Here is a 17960-nt window from a genome sequence, read left to right as displayed (position 1 = left end):
TACCTGACTGCGGCGACATTACAAAGAGGTTTTGTTATAGACCAATTTAATATGCAACCGCCCTAAAACATTAAATTACATATTTTTTATTTACAAAACGTTCTTAAAGTTATTAAATATATATATTTTTTTATTATTCAATTAATTTAAAAAACATATAAATTTTATAGGTAAGGTCGTTGGCAAAAAAAACTTAATATTGTTAAGTTAGAAGGAAGTAAATAATGAGTTCACAGTCCAAGCATCCATTTTGTTCATTAATCTGAACGTTTGATTTCATAATAATAATAAGTAATTTCACATATTCATCTGACATAAATGTACGCAAAATCCACTGAAATGTTTTTAAAAAAATATTTCTCAGAAGCAATAAATGGTTTATAATTTTGTCAAAAACATTACCTTCAATAATTCTTTTAACGGATTTCAGTATATTCGTACTTCTAGAAAGTTCTATATTGCGTCATATTTATTTATCGGCTGTATATTAAATCCTGGCAAGTATCCACTGCCTACGTTAAGAGTTTCTAATTATATTGCAATGATGCGATCTGTTGCCCGGTAATAGAATATATAATTGTAAAGCAAATAACACAATGAATGTTCTTACACAATATTTAACAAATAAGTATTGCAATTTAAATTACTGAAATATATAACACGAAATTTATTATATTTGAAAAGAAATTATGTAACTTTTCTATTATTTTCCATACATTCGTTATCCGTCACATTTGTATTTTTTGAATAGCAACAATAACGTTGTCATGATATCTGGGCCTCCGCCAAAATGACACACTATAGGAACTAATGCAGCACTTCCGCGAAACAAAATTCAAACAAAAAGTTTGTCATCCGAATAGAATTTATATATATTTCATAAGTTTAATAATTTTATCATTACAGGTGAGGGAATCAAACCTTCATATTTAATACGTATGAATAAAAACGCCATTTACTTTAGATGACAACCGTGCTTACGCCTTACATGTAAATACTTTCAAATTTCAATTCTTCACTTCGAAATTTAACGAGGGTAACAGTTATTATTTAAATATATCTTTTACACAATATTGTTTTAAATTACCCAAGTGTATGTGATTTTGTATGAAACAAACCCTGTGAAGATATATAGTGTAGAGAGCTTGCCGGTGGGTTGTTTTTAAGGACGTGATTCATAGAGTCTTATTGGCACACCATTTTGTTTTCGTCTTGAAGGCCGCTTGTCGGACATCCGGATTTCGGTATAAAATCGCAATGAAAGCCCATTAAATGGCTTCTCTTGTTATTATTTCTTGCGATTGCGTTCGTTGGTTGCGATTTTGTTCATGCAACCGGCATGTACGTATTATGTTTATTTTGCTTTCTTTACTATTTAATCTTCCATATATATTGCGGTCATTTTAATTTATATGAAATATTTGAAATTATATATTTACCTTGGTTTTCAATTTAAAAAAAAATTGTCGAATAACACTGAAGTGATGAAAAAAATAAGGACGGAATTTTAATGAAAATTTCTTATTAATTTTGAAACGTCGCGTAATAATATTAGTTTTACAGCTTTCTTTGACGATTGGGGCAGCATTTGAGAAAACAATCTTTTGAACGTAATGTAGAATAATAATCTGCCAGATCGCTTAACGGCTCGCGATCGTTTGAAAGACATCATGCCGAAGTACTTTGGAGGGAGACTTTAAAAAAAAATTCAATAGTTTTCTGCCGATCAAATAATAACCTTAGATAGCTTTGAAAACGTTCCTATAAACATAATACGTCAAATTTTTTTTAAAGATAGCATTATTTAATTAAAGATAATCCATACTTCAGACTGGTCGACTTTGGAACTGATGAAAATACAATATTTCTGCTAAGACAATATGAGAATCGTGAGGTGCAGACAGGCTCTGAACACACAGGATACAGGGAAGGACCGCTACCAAGTTACGTTAAAATGTAATGTGCGAAGATTAATTATAGAAAAAACATTAAACTGTTCGCGTTTCGCCAAGCTTTGAACACTCGTGGTACTGAGGTTGATCTCAGATGTCTCACACATTTTATTACAATCGTTGTGTCATCACATCATTTTGTTTCCAGACCTCGCAAACGTTCAACCGTCAACGTATGTGTTACTCAAATATTTAAGTACCTTTTCTAATAAGACCTCGTTTAATATAATTCAATCAAAAAAAGAATGCTCCACATCAAATATTAGCGATCTTAAATACGAGTATTCTGCTCCTGGTATAATGTGAATTGTAAAACATCACCAATTTTCTCTATAATCAAAATTTGTATACAAAAAGTTTGTCAAACTTAGTTATGAAGTGAGCAGTTCGTATTTCCAGTACACTGACGATGCCGTTGCATAGATAAGGCTCAATTCGTCGGTCATGCAATTTGTTATCTGATGACCTTCAACATCCCTCTCAATGGGGCACGGTAGGGCTGAAATCAATATTTTTTTCATTTTTAATTCATTAAAATGAATTAATATTTATATGAATAACATTATTGAGATGTAGTGAATAGATTATAGTAACTAAACATACTTATTAACCATTATATAATATGTAACCTACTTTTGTACCTATCTAATGTACGATCTATTTGAAATAAAGGCAGTATCTACTCAGCAGTCTCGGCTTTCATTCCTCTCTCAGGGCACCACATTACATTATATTTTAATCACTATCTTAAGTCAATACAGTATAGAAACTTCTTATAAATGAAAATTGTTTCGGAACTGAAATAATGTTCGATATTCGAATCTTAGAAAATTGATTTAAATTAAAAAACTTCCTTTTAAACGGAATTATTTTTCTATCGACCTTTTATACAGCACTGTTGTAGTAACAGTATTTTGCGAGAACTAAATATTACTGAAATGTCTAAAGAAAAACCTTCAACAGCCAACCCTAAGTGCCTATCATCCTAACCTATAAGTCATGGCCCCAAGTCCCAACCCCAAACCCTATGTCACCCTCTGTGCTCATTTACCAATTATGCCATGCAATTTACCCCCCGACGTATTGATTGCACTTCACATTCACGCAATATTACAAAACATCGCTTGTACTCTTTAGACTTTCACAATACGGAAGTCATAACAAAAAAAAAATTGCACAATGACATTTTGTTATTTTTTTTTAATTATTATTGATACGACACAAATTTTTGTGAATAAATAAATATTAAGCAGAAAAGTCGTTCATTAATAACTTATTATATAAAAAAAAAATTCGCTGAACATGAATTATCGAACAATTCATTCTAATAATAACATGAAAGAATTAATTGTAATACAACTTATCCTATCTCGATTACCTTTACTTATATCAGTAAAAGTACTCGACGTAAGATCCAAATGACTATCACAAGTTTGCATCGTTTCCCGTATCGCATCAAATAACCTACGATAGTACCTACTATAATGAGAGAAGATTTTAAATGAAAAACATATTGACGAACCTTTAGAAAAACTAACATTATTTTTCCAACCTTCTTAAATAGGGTTATCGGATATTAAAATCAAGATAAAAGTCGTTTAAAAAGAGATAAACGTTGTATGTATCAGTTTTTCTAATTATACTTTTGTACTAGGTTCCTTTATTAATAATTTTCGTTGCAACTTTTTTAACGTGTCTTGATAATCGAATTAAATGACAATGAAGTGTAGATAATCATGAACTGTCAGCTGTCAATAAATCAATTCATATTTAATACGCTATGGGCGTCGATTAGATGCTGTGGGTTGGCTGCGCGGCGACTGTGTGTCTGAAACAAACTTGTATGTGACCTTTAGAAAATTTAAATTTTATTATCTGTGATTTCCTTATTTATAAAACGCTGGTACTTTAATTCGCATTGTCGTTTTATTCAAAGAATTTTAATATTCTTTTAAATACAAATTTTTTATATTTAATGATTAACATAGCTAGCAAGTTAGGAACAATTCTGTTCTAACTCGTCTGAGTCGGAAAATGTACACTGAAGTCTATATCGCAAAAAAAAAATACTGGTGTCACAGACTAAGATATATGAATAATACCTACTCATAATTATAATTACGATTCTGCTAATATAACGTTTCCTATATTTCTGAATTAAAAATAAATAATTTTTACATTTCGATTATGGCTTCCATTGCTCTCGATATTACATTACTAACCTCAAAATGACAAAAATGTCATAAATATCACGCATACAAAACATTTGTCTCAATAATATATCGGTAGCAAATGATTCATAGCAGCCTACTCGCCAAGCCTCCCTGCATCTATATTAATAGAGCTGATCTAATGTTTGTTTTAAATATAACATGAATACACTTAAAACATAACAGGAGACACATTAATAAAAAAGAAGTTGAACAACAGTAGTTTAGAATTAGTAAAATTACGGACAAATCGATAAAACAAATAAACAAATAAATTTAATAATACATCTGTTGTTCTGATTAGTTTTGTTATGTTCCTTGTTTATATTTATTTTCCGACTTTCTGATGGTACAAACATGAATAAAAAATATATATACGTCATTATTTTTAAATTCGCGACCTTATTGAGTAGTAGTATCAGAATAAGCCTCATAATTTATGACCTCATTATTAAAATACAGGAAAAGATAAATCTTGTGGTAACACGAAGTCACAAACAAATATTTGTTTGGATCTGAATGTTGTATAGCTTGATAAATAAAATAAATATTAATAAAAATAGTGTGATTGTTTGTTATTACAAATTAATTAGGTCAAGTTGGCAAGGTTCTGGGGATGTCAGAGCTATTCGTTTTGGTGCCGCCTTCTCGGAAACAGCGACACACACACAAACAAATGGACTGTAATACGATTTAATGATAGAAAATATGTATTAATTATTAATTCATATACATAAATAATATGAAAAATGTAAACTAAACACGGGTTTACCACAGTTACTTTGCTAGATAGTTTATAAATACAGATTGAGTGTATTAATCAAATTCATTAATAGTTTTTAAAAAATATTTAAATAAAATTGGATGTTGTCAGGCAAAATACATGGAAATATTTAAAAAATTAAAAAAAACTAAGTAATTTTTTGTAATATTGAAAATAACCATAAATATATATTTATTCATAGTTACATGATTTTTAAAAGTTTTGACAACAGCGTCATCTTTTGTCAAATAGTTACAAAATAAAACCATTTCGAAACGCCATCTTGTACAAAAAAGTGTGAGCTGGTCTTCTTAATGTGAACTAATGAATGTGATTTTTAACTACAGACAAGACAAATGGCAATAATTAAAATACTTTTAACGCCATAATTATAATTATTTAGGTATGTTATGCTATTGAAAACAAAAAGTTAGTAAAAATTGTAAAAATATATATTAAAAATGTTGTGATTTATGTATTAAAGTTATATAGGTTTTTAATGTTTTTCTAAGTAATATCAAAAAGATAATACATAGATATTTACCAATTAAAATAAAGATTGTTGGTATTTTCCATAATAAGAACTAAATCTTTATTTTTGATATAATCTTTTTTTATTCAAATTTTATGTGAATTTACATTTCTAAAAATTCATTGCATTTCTAATCAAACTTTTGACCGTCTTATAATTTTCAGAGTATTCGTTTGTTTTTTGGATGCATTTAAACTATTAAATCAACTTTATTGTTCTTATTGCAACAGAAGACTTATCAGGTCGAAGTTATTTCAAAATAAATTTTTCACGGGTTTGTTTATTTGACATAGCGTTAATTATTTTATATCAATATTACACAATTTTTGTATTTATTTTATTTTTAAATTTAAATATTAAAAAAAAAGTTATAAATGATTATCAAAAAGATTTTTGAGTGGCAATAATTGTTGTCTATGGTTAAAACGTTATTTGACGGCTGGCAGGTACATCCGGCCTACGAACTCAGAAAAGGTCCTTTTTAACGCGTACGCCATTGCTGGCGTATGGTGGTGTAATTTATTGAAAGAAAAATCATAAACCATCCAATATGGTAAGCTTTTAAAATCATTTAAGTGTACTTAATAGTGTTTCGAAATATCTGTGTTAACGTTTTCTATCAATATTTTTTAGTATTATATGTTAATAAGTAATATAAAATCAGGTTAAGTCTAAAGACAGGATGACGTTTTCGTAGTGATGATGTGAATTCTAGTGCTGTGGAATATTAATTATTAACTTTATTTCAATTCTCTCTGATAATAAACCAGCTTACTCAAAAGTTTCCGTAATGAAACGTGCGTTTGACATAGCGTCTTACCCTTAGAACTATACTGTTAATATTCTCAAGATGTTGAGTGATCTTTCCGTTTGTGCAGGTGAATTTTACCGTAGACGAGATCCGCGCGATGATGGACAAGAAGCGGAACATCCGCAACATGTCCGTCATCGCCCACGTCGACCATGGAAAGTCGACGCTAACAGACTCGCTGGTCTCCAAAGCCGGTATCATCGCCGGCGCTCGGGCCGGTGAGACACGGTTCACAGACACTCGGAAAGACGAACAGGACAGATGTATCACCATCAAATCCACGTGAGTCCAGGCTAATTACCTTACCTACCTACCAATATGGCTGCACTTCGTTGCAACTGCACCTTTCTTTAAATCGATAACCTTTGTCTTACATCAACGATCAGCTGGTGTTTGTTAGATTTATCGATTGTTTCAACTTTGTTTACATTTAGGTCTGTGCTAAGTTAATCTGTGTTAAAAAAACTGTGTCCACGTGTACTCTATCGGCATATTGAGAGTTTAGATAACTTGAAGGGTTTCCATGATGATTGTTCTTACCATTGAAATGCTGAATGTTCTTGACGATCCTCAGAACGGCCATCTGATTGTTACGACATATTTATTAACCGTTTTTAAATTATAGACAAAAATTTAAGTAAATTTCCTTTGTAGCGCCATATCTATGTTCTTCGAGTTGGAAGAGAAAGATCTGGTCTTCATCTCCAACCCTGACCAGCGTGAAAAGAGCGAGAAGGGTTTCTTGATCAATTTGATCGACTCCCCCGGGCACGTCGACTTCTCCTCCGAGGTGACAGCCGCCCTCCGTGTTACCGATGGAGCCCTTGTTGTGGTGGACTGTGTGTCCGGTAAGTTGAAATACCTTGTTGGTAAATCATAACGAAACATTTAAATTTTAATATTTTTTATGTGCTTTATAACTACCAAGTGAAAGTAGATCATTGAGCGTAATGCAATGTAGTGAAAGTAGTTTGTATTAACTATTCATCTGTTCTATAGTACTAAAATACAAATGAAGCCCAATTTAAACTTTTATCTCCCAGTTTACTATGTTTTTGTATACAGGTGTGTGTGTCCAAACTGAGACTGTGCTGCGTCAGGCTATTGCTGAGCGCATCAAGCCCATTCTGTTCATGAACAAGATGGACCGAGCTCTTCTTGAGCTGCAGCTGGAGGCCGAAGAGTTGTACCAGACTTTCCAGCGTATTGTTGAGAATGTCAACGTCATTATTGCCACATACAATGACGACGGTGGTCCCATGGGTTAGTTTTATAATATTATGCAATATATGTCTAATTTTACATAAGATATATTGATAAGATAACATTGTCCAACAGAATAGAATATTATTTATAATATGAAAACTAAACAATAAAATATAAAATGTATTATATATAGTACACGCCATACTTTATTTATTGATCCTAACTAAAGATTTTTCTATCAGTCAATTTTAACTAGTTTGATAATTATTTTGTATCACACTATCAGTATGGTCACTCTACTAACACGCGCGTTCTATCAATATTCGCCAAGGTCGAGGGTGGCGTGTTTTATATAACAACAAAAATATCACCATTATATGCAATGTCTTTCATCTACTCCATTTTTTTTAAATATATTTTATACTTTCAGTCCTAAGTGTTACCAGTAAATTATTTTATAATTTTCATGGAGTCAAATTGGACTTACATAAATTTCTTAGCAGTTATCAAATTGTTGCAATGGTTTTGTTGCAACTATAACTTGTTTGAAGACAGATTGTTTATAGTAATATATTTAAATAAGTCACTTCTTTTGTGATACTATGAGGTTTTTTCTTCATCAGGTGAGGTCCGTGTGGACCCCAGCAAGGGCTCAGTAGGTTTTGGTTCCGGTCTTCATGGCTGGGCTTTCACCCTAAAACAGTTCTCAGAGATGTATGCCGATAAGTTCAAAATCGACCTTGTGAAACTCATGAACAGGTTAGCAAAGTTCATAGTTATTTGTTATCGCTAAGTTTAACTTTTAAGTTCAAATGTTTGTCCCATTGATACTGGGTAAAGCTTTCAAATGCTATTCACCAGCGGCAGACAAGGACAAAAATTATTTTGCTCTGTAACGGATTGGTGAGGTATACTGTGTTGAGATATGCTTCACAACTATTATTGAGATACAGTTTTATAATCACTGTATTGTTATTTGTGCTTTATTTGATAACAATATAATATAGTTAATTTTGTTTTATTAGGCTCTGGGGAGAAAACTTCTTCAATGCCAAGACAAAGAAATGGGCCAAGCAAAAGGATGCCGACAACAAGCGTTCCTTCTGCATGTATGTTTTGGATCCCATCTACAAGGTGTTTGATGCTATAATGAATTTCCGTAAAGAGGAGATCGACGGCCTCCTCAAGAAGATTGGTGTCACTATCAAGCATGAGGACTCGGACAAGGACGGAAAAGCTTTACTTAAGGTAACATTCAGTACAGATTTTAATGAAGCCATTAAGTCCCAAGTGTTGCCAGTTGCTATATCAATTTGCTCCTGGGTGTCAAAGAGGACTGACAGTATAAATCTTTCCGGAATTGGTTGTGTATCTTGTGATGTATGACCCCATTAATGATAGAGACAGTAGAATTTTGAAAACACCATCTGCTGATCTAGAGTGAGGCATGAATTCTAATATAAGGATTTTGTAGGTGGTGATGCGTTCCTGGTTGCCTGCCGGTGAAGCTTTACTTCAGATGATTGCCATTCACCTTCCATCACCTGTAGTGGCCCAGAAATACCGTATGGAGATGTTATATGAGGGTCCTCACGATGATGAAGCTGCTATGGGTATTAAGGTATTGTATTTATATATGAAGTAAGATAAATTTGATCAATGAATGGGTTATCAATAATATGTTGGTCTACAGAACTGCGACCCCGAAGCACCTCTCATGATGTACGTGAGCAAAATGGTGCCGACTTCCGACAAGGGACGTTTCTACGCGTTCGGCCGTGTCTTCTCTGGTAAAGTTGTGACTGGTCAGAAAGCTCGCATCATGGGCCCCAACTTCCAACCAGGCAAAAAAGAGGTTTTTATGATATTATTATATTTACTATTTGGACCTATTGTTTATTTATATCTTTAATAAATTGGTTTAATGTTAGGAAAGCTTTCGTATATAATAACATTGTGATAAGTCTTAGATTTTTTTATTATAGTTAATTATATGTCGTCTACACTCCGTGTCGTATCTTAGCGCGCGTGTTTCGGTCCCTAGGGACTGAACACGTGCTCCGTGATGAGGCGACTCGTGTGGACGAATAACGAACCAATCGAGTGCGTCTAAACGCTGCACAGGACCTCTATCCTTATGTCCGAGGACTGTATGCTACGGCGCGAACGATACATTCAGAAAAAAATATCATCATATAAATATAACTTATGAATATTATTGGCTAATTTAACATATTGTTTCAGGATTTGTATGAGAAGACCATCCAGCGTACAATTCTCATGATGGGTCGTTATGTTGAGGCTATCGAGGATGTGCCTTCCGGTAACATCTGTGGTCTGGTCGGTGTCGACCAGTTCCTTGTCAAGACTGGTACTATCACTACCTTCAAGAATGCCCACAACATGAAGGTAACACTTACTGAACTTGATTAAATGTAAATTACTTGTTGTATGTCCTTCCTCCAGTATTAATTAATATTTTTTATAAATATCATCAGGTCATGAAGTTCAGTGTGTCCCCTGTTGTGCGTGTAGCCGTAGAGCCCAAGAACCCTGCAGACTTGCCCAAACTCGTGGAAGGTCTGAAGCGTCTCGCCAAGTCCGATCCTATGGTGCAATGCATCAATGAGGAGTCTGGTGAATATATTGTAGCTGGTGCTGGTGAACTGCATCTTGAAATCTGTCTTAAGGTAAGAATATTCTATATTCATTCTTAACTAGATTTGTACCCTGACTTCACATGAGCTTTTGAATTGGACTTAGAAATGTATGAAATCTGCTTAGATATTTTAACTAATTGGTAGCAACATGTACAGTCTGTGTCTGCAATACTCATACAAAATAAAACTATTTTGCTGTTATCCTCCCCTAACGACTACTTTACTTTTTTAGCCCACATCTTTTTTAAGCTAATATCTAAGCTATACTATTCTAAATTTTCATCAAAATCTGAACTATTTTTTTTTCAATGAATGAGTGAGAAACACTTAAACACCCTCACTAACGTTCTTATATATTAGTGTGATTAATACTTAACAACTTAGTCATTAAATATTCTAATTCACCAGGACTTGGAGGAAGACCATGCTTGCATTCCAATCAAGAAATCAGACCCTGTCGTGTCTTACCGTGAAACTGTTAATGAGGAATCCAACCAGATGTGCCTTTCCAAATCTCCCAACAAGCACAACCGTTTGTTCATGAAAGCTACCCCTATGCCCGAGGGTCTGCCTGAAGATATTGATGAGGTTCGTTCAGTTCTTAGAATAACCATGATTGGTAATTGATTATAGCATTTACTTCATTACACAAGTATTTAATAAATAAGTGTTCATGGGTCAATTACACACTCGCTCATCAAAATAAAACTTTCTTCAGGGTAAAGTGAACCCACGTGACGACTTCAAGACCCGTGCCCGTTATCTGGGAGAGAAATACGAGTATGACGTCACTGAAGCCCGTAAAATCTGGTGCTTCGGACCCGACAGCACGGGACCCAACATCCTCGTGGACTGTACCAAAGGAGTGCAGTATCTTAATGAAATCAAGGATTCCGTGGTCGCTGGGTTCCAGTGGGCCGCCAGGGAAGGTGTCATGGCCGAGGAGAATCTGAGAGGAGTGCGGTTCAACATTTACGACGTTACATTACACACTGACGCTATCCACAGGTTTGTACTCACATAACCAAAGATTGTTTTCATTCATCTGATAATTACAAATTTTACTTATCGACTTTCCGTTCCCTGTCCATGTACTAAAATAAATGTTTGCATTTGAGCATGGAAATTAGATATACATGTCTTTTTGGTAATGTTCATGATGTTACTTAATGTGTGGTAATTATTATATTACAGAGGTGGCGGTCAAATCATTCCAACAACCCGTCGTTGCCTGTACGCGTGTCTGCTCACAGCCTCACCGCGTCTTATGGAGCCCGTATACTTGTGTGAGATTCAGGTATGGAGCTGAACAGTGTGTTGTTAAAGCAACATGTATACTCACTATTGTATGCAAATATCTTTATTGTTTGAGATATTTATATTTCAAATAAACTTGTTATTTTGCATGCATGTATTATACCCACGTCTCATCCTAAGCAGGCTGGCAACATCAGTCAGACTGTTCTTCCGAATCGTGGCAGAGAAACTGTTCTTTGTTTCGGCATCGACACCCAAAACATACTCCTTGCCTGAATAGGGGAACTAACAAGTGTTATACGAAATTTTAACATATCCACAATTGGCGAATCCAACTCGGCTTTAAGAAAGAGACCAAAATATTCAAACGATTGTTAACCAACTCCTGACATGAAAATGTTAATAATAATAATATATGTCACATGCAGTGTCCGGAAGTGGCCGTGGGTGGTATCTACGGTGTACTGAACAGACGGCGCGGTCACGTGTTCGAGGAGTCCCAGGTGGCTGGTACGCCCATGTTCGTGGTGAAGGCCTACCTGCCCGTAAACGAGTCGTTCGGGTTCACCGCCGACCTCCGCTCCAACACCGGCGGACAGGCCTTCCCGCAGTGCGTGTTCGACCACTGGCAGATCCTCCCCGGTGACCCCAGCGAACCCGGCAGCAAACCATTCGCCGTCGTTCAGGTATTATAGTTATATAGTTTGACATTCTATCGTACAGAATACAGAATACAAGATCTGTGCTGGAAAAAGCATTCATAATCAATCAGCAAGTGTTAACTACATGTCGTCTACACTCCGTGTCGTATCTTAGCGCGCGTGTTCGGTCCCTAGTGACTGAACACGTGCTCCGTGATGAGGCGACTCGTGTGGACGAATAACGAACCAGTCGAGTGCGTCTAAACGCTGCACAGGACCTCTATCCTTATGTCCGAGGACTGTATGCTACGGCGCGAACGATACATTTATACACTACATAGTTTAATCAGCACGTTATATTAGAAGACGAGGCGGTCACTTTAACGAAACAAACATTCCTCTGTTACAGGAAACGAGAAAACGGAAAGGGCTGAAGGAGGGTCTCCCCGATCTAACCCAATACTTGGACAAGTTGTAAACGTCGTCGTAGCTAATGCAATCAATTCTGTAATATAACCACCATGAAGCGCCTCACGCACTACAAGTTTTAATTTTTGGTTCGATGTAAACGACCTGGTTTCGCCTCCGATGAGTTTGTACAAGCGGCAAATGCTAAATGATACATTAAATAAATATTTATGAGACGCATTGTTAATATTAATTATACCAATTGTGATACTCGGCTGTATCATGAATTATATATATATACCATGAACCCGTCACAGGAACACTTGTTATCACTTATTTAGTTGGGAGCTGGACATCTTTTATTATACTGTAATTAATTTTTAAATTATAATTTTTCTATTGTAATTGTAGTTTAATTTTATCTGAGTGTTATGTGTTACGGACAGTTGGACCTGAAGCGGTGAGTTTGACTTGATGTGCTTTGTCCTTTGGCTTTTAATATTAATATATTTAGAGACAAATGTTTGTTAAAATCCATATTTATTTTCAGGTTGACAGTTGGTTTCTCTCTATACTCGTGGTGAGTGGACATTGTATACTTGATAAACTCTCTATATAAACTAAATATACAATTCACAGTGAAGCAATAACTTCATTGATTATAAGAACATTTTTATGATGATTTTATCACAGACCTGTTCCGAGTTCATGAGGACTACATTTTATTTGCCTGATCTAAACCGGACAGTCCATCGAACCGTATCACTGGCAATAAACAGTTTTTATATAATTATTTTGTTTGTTTTGGCAGGTTCCAGAAAACACCACTCGGCAATCGGTACACAGTGACTTTTAAGGTAACTAATAAATTATAAACAATTAAATCAGTTCAAATTTAAAAAAAGAGGTTTCAGTACAGTATACAATGAATATGCTTGTAAATAAAGATAATCAAAACATATTTCCATGATGACAAAACAGTACCAGATGAACAGCTGATGGTTTACAAGCTCAACAGGCCTGACGTTACGACGGATAACTCGTCGAGCACATGCTAGATACACGATAACTAACGAAATGGCATTTTCCAGATCACAGTAACGAGATCACTGCGACCGGCGAGCAGCTTCACGCGTTGAGGTTAGTGAGAACATTGTTTTTTGTTTAATATGAGCGTTTATGATTCCTTAAGATTGCGTTCACATTAAGTTACACGCCTCGTAGTGTTTTATTACTTTATATGATGACAGCATAGTTACTAGACAACATAATGACAGTCCTAACAAGCTCAACAGGCCTGAGTGCTCCCAACACATTGTATATAAACTTGACAAATACGAGTTGTATTCATTGTATTATTTTGTCTTTTCAGATTGATGTCACTCGATACATCCTCAATTCCGAGGTAAGGAGGATTTTCATTGCTGTTGTTGTGTGTTTGTATATTAGTTGTCTCAATGATGATCTATCACAGACCTGTTCTGAATTCTTTTGAGGTCAAATTTAATATTTCTGATTTTTTATTCACTTTCTGCAGTAAATCTTAAAACTACCAGCATTATTAATTGATATTTTTACTTCACAGGTTCTCTTCAATACGAGTGCGGATTAACAGAACACAAAATTTTAATGTAAACGTCAAAAAAGAGAAGAAATAAATAATTTAAGAAAAATTTATACTTTTATTGCTTTTAAACTTATTTAAATATGACCGATTTTAAAATAAACATTGAATTGAGTTTATTCAGTAAACAAAATACAACAAAAATTGTACGTAATCAAACACACGTGACATTCCTGTTAGTCTAAATTATACATCCTGTGGATTTTTTTTTCACTCGAAGCCAAAAGAAGTTTTATAAATATTTAACATTACTGTTGATGCTGATCTTGTAGTTAAAAACAAAAATCGGTAATATTACATAGCTCTTATTAAGTTCACTGTTGTATGGCAGGTCTGGCTGATAGGAATACGGCTAACGGTTAAAGACCTTGACTGAGAAAAAACGAATATAAAGAGTCTAAAAAGATATTAAAACCCTAGTTTCAATATTGTTAAATTGATTGTATTTTCATAATAATTCATTCAAATTAACGCATTAAATAAAAGTAGGTACATTTGTTAAACCATACCGAAATAAAAAAACAAATGACTTCAAATTTTCTTCAAGATGTTTGATGCCGACTTGAAAAAATATAATGTGTAAATAAATGGTCGTTAACGGAGAGCTGTCACATTAGTTTATCGCCTAATTGGATTTTAATTTGAGGTAATGATTAAAGAAATGATAAGTGTACGCAATACCAAATTGACTAACGATAAATATGGAGCTCTTACAAAATACTTTGTAACTTAAAACGACACTATTAATATTGAGCAAGAAGGAGACACCTAGCATTATTTTGCCCCGACTTAAATAACTATGATATTGCCAAATGTTGTGTTACATGTAATGAGTATATTAAATGTCGTTTTTGTTCGACGAGTAGACGAGATAAATTTTTGGGTCCCGATATGAAATAAACATTTCCTAATTTCTTGATTGCTCTAGGTTGCATAGTAAGTGATATTTTATCCCAACGAAACCGCAAACATTCTAAAATCAAGATTAAAGTCTGAATTAGTGTATAGGTTATATGTCAAATAATGACGGCAGATCAAAAAAAAAATTCACAACTGTTTTTAGAGTGAGAAAAGGTAGTATTTTGGACAAATAAGAGGTAAAAAAAAAATTAAGGAAAAGAAATACATTGATGTTATATGTACCAATAGTTTTAGGAATGGGATTTGATTATTGAAATCCCATTTTACAATAAAGAAAAGTGGGTCGCAACTCGCACTTAAATCTGTAGCTTTTTAATAACATGACAAAAATTATGATTGCTTTAAGCATTTAAATAACAAAAGATTATATAAAAATATACTGACTGATTTTCCTAATACATTTCTATATTCCTATTATGTAAATAAAAAACTAGATATAACCGTTTGCAGATTATAATGTTATTTAATAAATGAATCCATTATTAGGGAAATGAAATACTTTTAAAGAACATATTTATTAAATATCTTCAAAATCAAAATGACCAGTGTTACAATATCAATATTCAATACTTATATCATATGAGCACAACAATATATGTATGTGAATACGAAACTATAAAGAATTCCCATACAAAATTATTCATAATATATATTATAAGCGGTTGACTTCAGAGCCTTAAAGTTTAAGGCATATTAAAGTATTAGACTGATAGAAGGTATTAAACATAACTTTGGTCCCAGTAATCTACTAGCATTAAACTGTTGAAAATATATTTTTTTCTGGTATATATCGGTGCACTGTATTTATATCAGTTTGTAGTGCCTTTCTAAATAGTATTAAATTTATTGAAAATATATGCATTGATTGAAACATATTATATGAATTATAGCGGTAACATTTACATATAATTTATGTTTCCAGCGTAAAGATAAATTATACAGTTTTTTTATTTTATAGTCTTATTTTTCGACTTCTTTTCCCCGTCCTATGGTAAATGTTATTTTTTTTCTTATCTGAACTCTAATTCCTGTACCAAAAAGTTTTAAAAATGTTAAGTTCAAGAATTATAAACATTTCTTTGGTGATAAAGCCACCGGTTCAAAGAATCGGAAACATCTTTCTGTACATCACTATTTTGTATAGAGTAAAGGCACATCTTGCGGTCTTACGTCAAACGGACAAAACTTAAAATCGAATCTCTCAAGGTTACGACTTTGCGCATGTGTTTTGAAATTAATTTCCAGTGAATTTAGTCATTCTCACAGTTTCATGTGGGATAGGTTGGTTCCGAGATTTTGTAATACTATTAGAAAAATGTTACCCGAGGTAGTATTTGTGCTAGGTGCTCCAGGTGCAGGCAAAGGAACGCAATGCAGTCTTATTTCAAAAGAATTCGATTTTGTACATCTGTCGGCTGGTGATTTACTTCGTGAAGAGCGTCAGAGACCAGGTTCTGAATATGGTGAAATGATCGAAGAGAAAATTCGAAATGGTGAAATTGTTCCCGTCGAAGTTACTTGTTCGCTTATTGATAAGGCGATGCAAAAGTCAGGTAAAACCAGGTTTTTAGTCGACGGCTTTCCTCGTAACAAAGATAATTTGGATGGTTGGCAGCGGATTATGACGGACAAGACCAAATTGCTATTTGTTTTATTTTTCGAATGCTCGCGGGATCTGTGTACGGAGAGATGCTTGGGTCGAGGGGCCGCTGGTAGTGGTCGCTCAGACGACAACCTGAAGTCACTTGAGAAGAGATTTAGCACTTACATAAACGACACCTTACCTATTATTAACCACTACGACCGTCAAGGCCTTGTGCAAAGGATTAACTCTGAAGTTGGTCCGCAAGAAGTGTTCCAAGATGTTAAGAAAGTCTTTAATGATGTAGGAATACACCGAATATCTAATTGATTTATAATCCTGTAATAGTTTAATGAAGATTTTCAAATCATTTGTTATGTTGTGTTTCCGTGAACCGAGTTAGTAAATATGGCATAGTTCCTTATTCTTTCCTTGTCTGCAACTTTATAATATTGAAGCCTTCATGTTAAGTAAGCGGACAGTGCAATTATTTATGTGAATATAATAGTGTAATAAATAAAGTCCCTTAGTTGTTTAATGGCTGATGTTGTCAATAATAATGCTACATATTAATTATTTTCATAGACTACAAGGTTATTTCAATTTGCCAGTCACCATCATTATCTTTAATGATTTTCCCGCTCTCTCACAGAATATTATTATTGCTATCACAGATAACAATAATCAGTGAGTGATTACAAAACATTGTTCCGTTATAACTATCACATCATTTAAAAGGAGCTCGATGTTATGATACTTAAATAACATTCACCAGTAGAAGCGACCTTGTTGTGATCTTTTGAAGAGCTATACCATAGTGCATTTATTTATAATTCAAGGTTTCTACATTAAATTAAATGTTAAGGCATTTAACATTATTGCAGCAGGAAATTGTTATATGTACATTATGTAAATAAAAACCAAAGGAGAATATACTGAGGGCATGTGTTTTATTGAAAATCATTTGTATCCTGTTTTTGAAGAGTCTTTATATTTATCATATTTGTTTGTGAATTAAGTTTGATATTCTCATTTTATTTCGACTAATATTTTCATCTTTTATATGAGCTTCTAAATAAAAAACAGCAAAATATATAATATATGTAATTTGGTTAGTTTTAATCAATCAGTCAATGTTTATAGCACTTTCCTCCCATTGTTCATTACTGGAAGCATGAAGCCTCCATTCTCCTTACTTAACTGTTTCTCTATTCAATTTTAGATTTTCGTTACTAATACTGTAAGGTACGATGATTTATGAATGTATTACTGTGAATGCTCCGAGCGTAGTGTGACAATTAAAACTTGGTGTAAGCATATTGATAGGGCGACGTTATTTGTTTTGTAGAGTAAAAAAGTAAGATAAAAAGTTTACGTAAATGACGACAACTCA

At 33.6% G+C, this 17960-nt stretch overlaps 2 protein-coding genes and 2 long non-coding RNA genes across 6 annotated transcripts; all 4 read left to right on the top strand.

Moving 5' to 3' along the window:
- The first annotated feature begins 614 nt into the window (after positions 1–614).
- LOC133320319 (uncharacterized) lies at positions 615–2641 on the top strand. Of its 3 annotated transcripts, none has more exons than XR_009753711.1 (2): positions 615–906; positions 1831–2641. It is a non-coding gene; the product is annotated as an uncharacterized LOC133320319 (long non-coding RNA). The 3 variants fall into 3 exon arrangements; XR_009753710.1 differs by lacking the exon at positions 615–906 and adding an exon at positions 916–1341; XR_009753709.1 differs by lacking the exon at positions 615–906 and adding an exon at positions 916–1341 and having other exon boundaries at positions 1815–2641.
- A 3230-nt stretch (positions 2642–5871) lies between these two features.
- Positions 5872–12845, top strand: LOC116778587 (translation elongation factor 2). Its single transcript, XM_061528356.1, has 15 exons — positions 5872–6010; positions 6336–6550; positions 6923–7116; positions 7334–7531; positions 8098–8233; positions 8500–8722; positions 8949–9095; positions 9168–9329; positions 9719–9883; positions 9973–10164; positions 10543–10722; positions 10853–11142; positions 11329–11431; positions 11820–12077; positions 12442–12845. The coding sequence occupies exons 1-15, from the start codon at positions 6008–6010 to the stop codon at positions 12508–12510; spliced, it is 2535 nt and encodes an 844-aa protein (XP_061384340.1). The 5' UTR covers positions 5872–6007; the 3' UTR covers positions 12511–12845.
- A 748-nt stretch (positions 12846–13593) lies between these two features.
- Positions 13594–14113, top strand: LOC133320323 (uncharacterized). Its single transcript, XR_009753714.1, has 2 exons — positions 13594–13845; positions 14026–14113. It is a non-coding gene; the product is annotated as an uncharacterized LOC133320323 (long non-coding RNA).
- Positions 14114–16146: 2033 nt separating this feature from the next.
- Positions 16147–17507, top strand: LOC116772049 (UMP-CMP kinase). Its single transcript, XM_032664077.2, has one exon. The coding sequence runs from the start codon at positions 16256–16258 to the stop codon at positions 16895–16897; it is 642 nt and encodes a 213-aa protein (XP_032519968.1). The 5' UTR covers positions 16147–16255; the 3' UTR covers positions 16898–17507.
- Positions 17508–17960: the final 453 nt, after the last annotated feature.

This window comes from Danaus plexippus (genome assembly GCF_018135715.1).
Source record: "Danaus plexippus chromosome 16 unlocalized genomic scaffold, MEX_DaPlex mxdp_31, whole genome shotgun sequence".
Classification (NCBI taxonomy): domain Eukaryota; kingdom Metazoa; phylum Arthropoda; class Insecta; order Lepidoptera; family Nymphalidae; genus Danaus; species Danaus plexippus.
The sequence above is the reverse complement of the archived record's forward strand: the minus strand, read 5'-3'. Positions and strand labels throughout refer to the sequence as shown.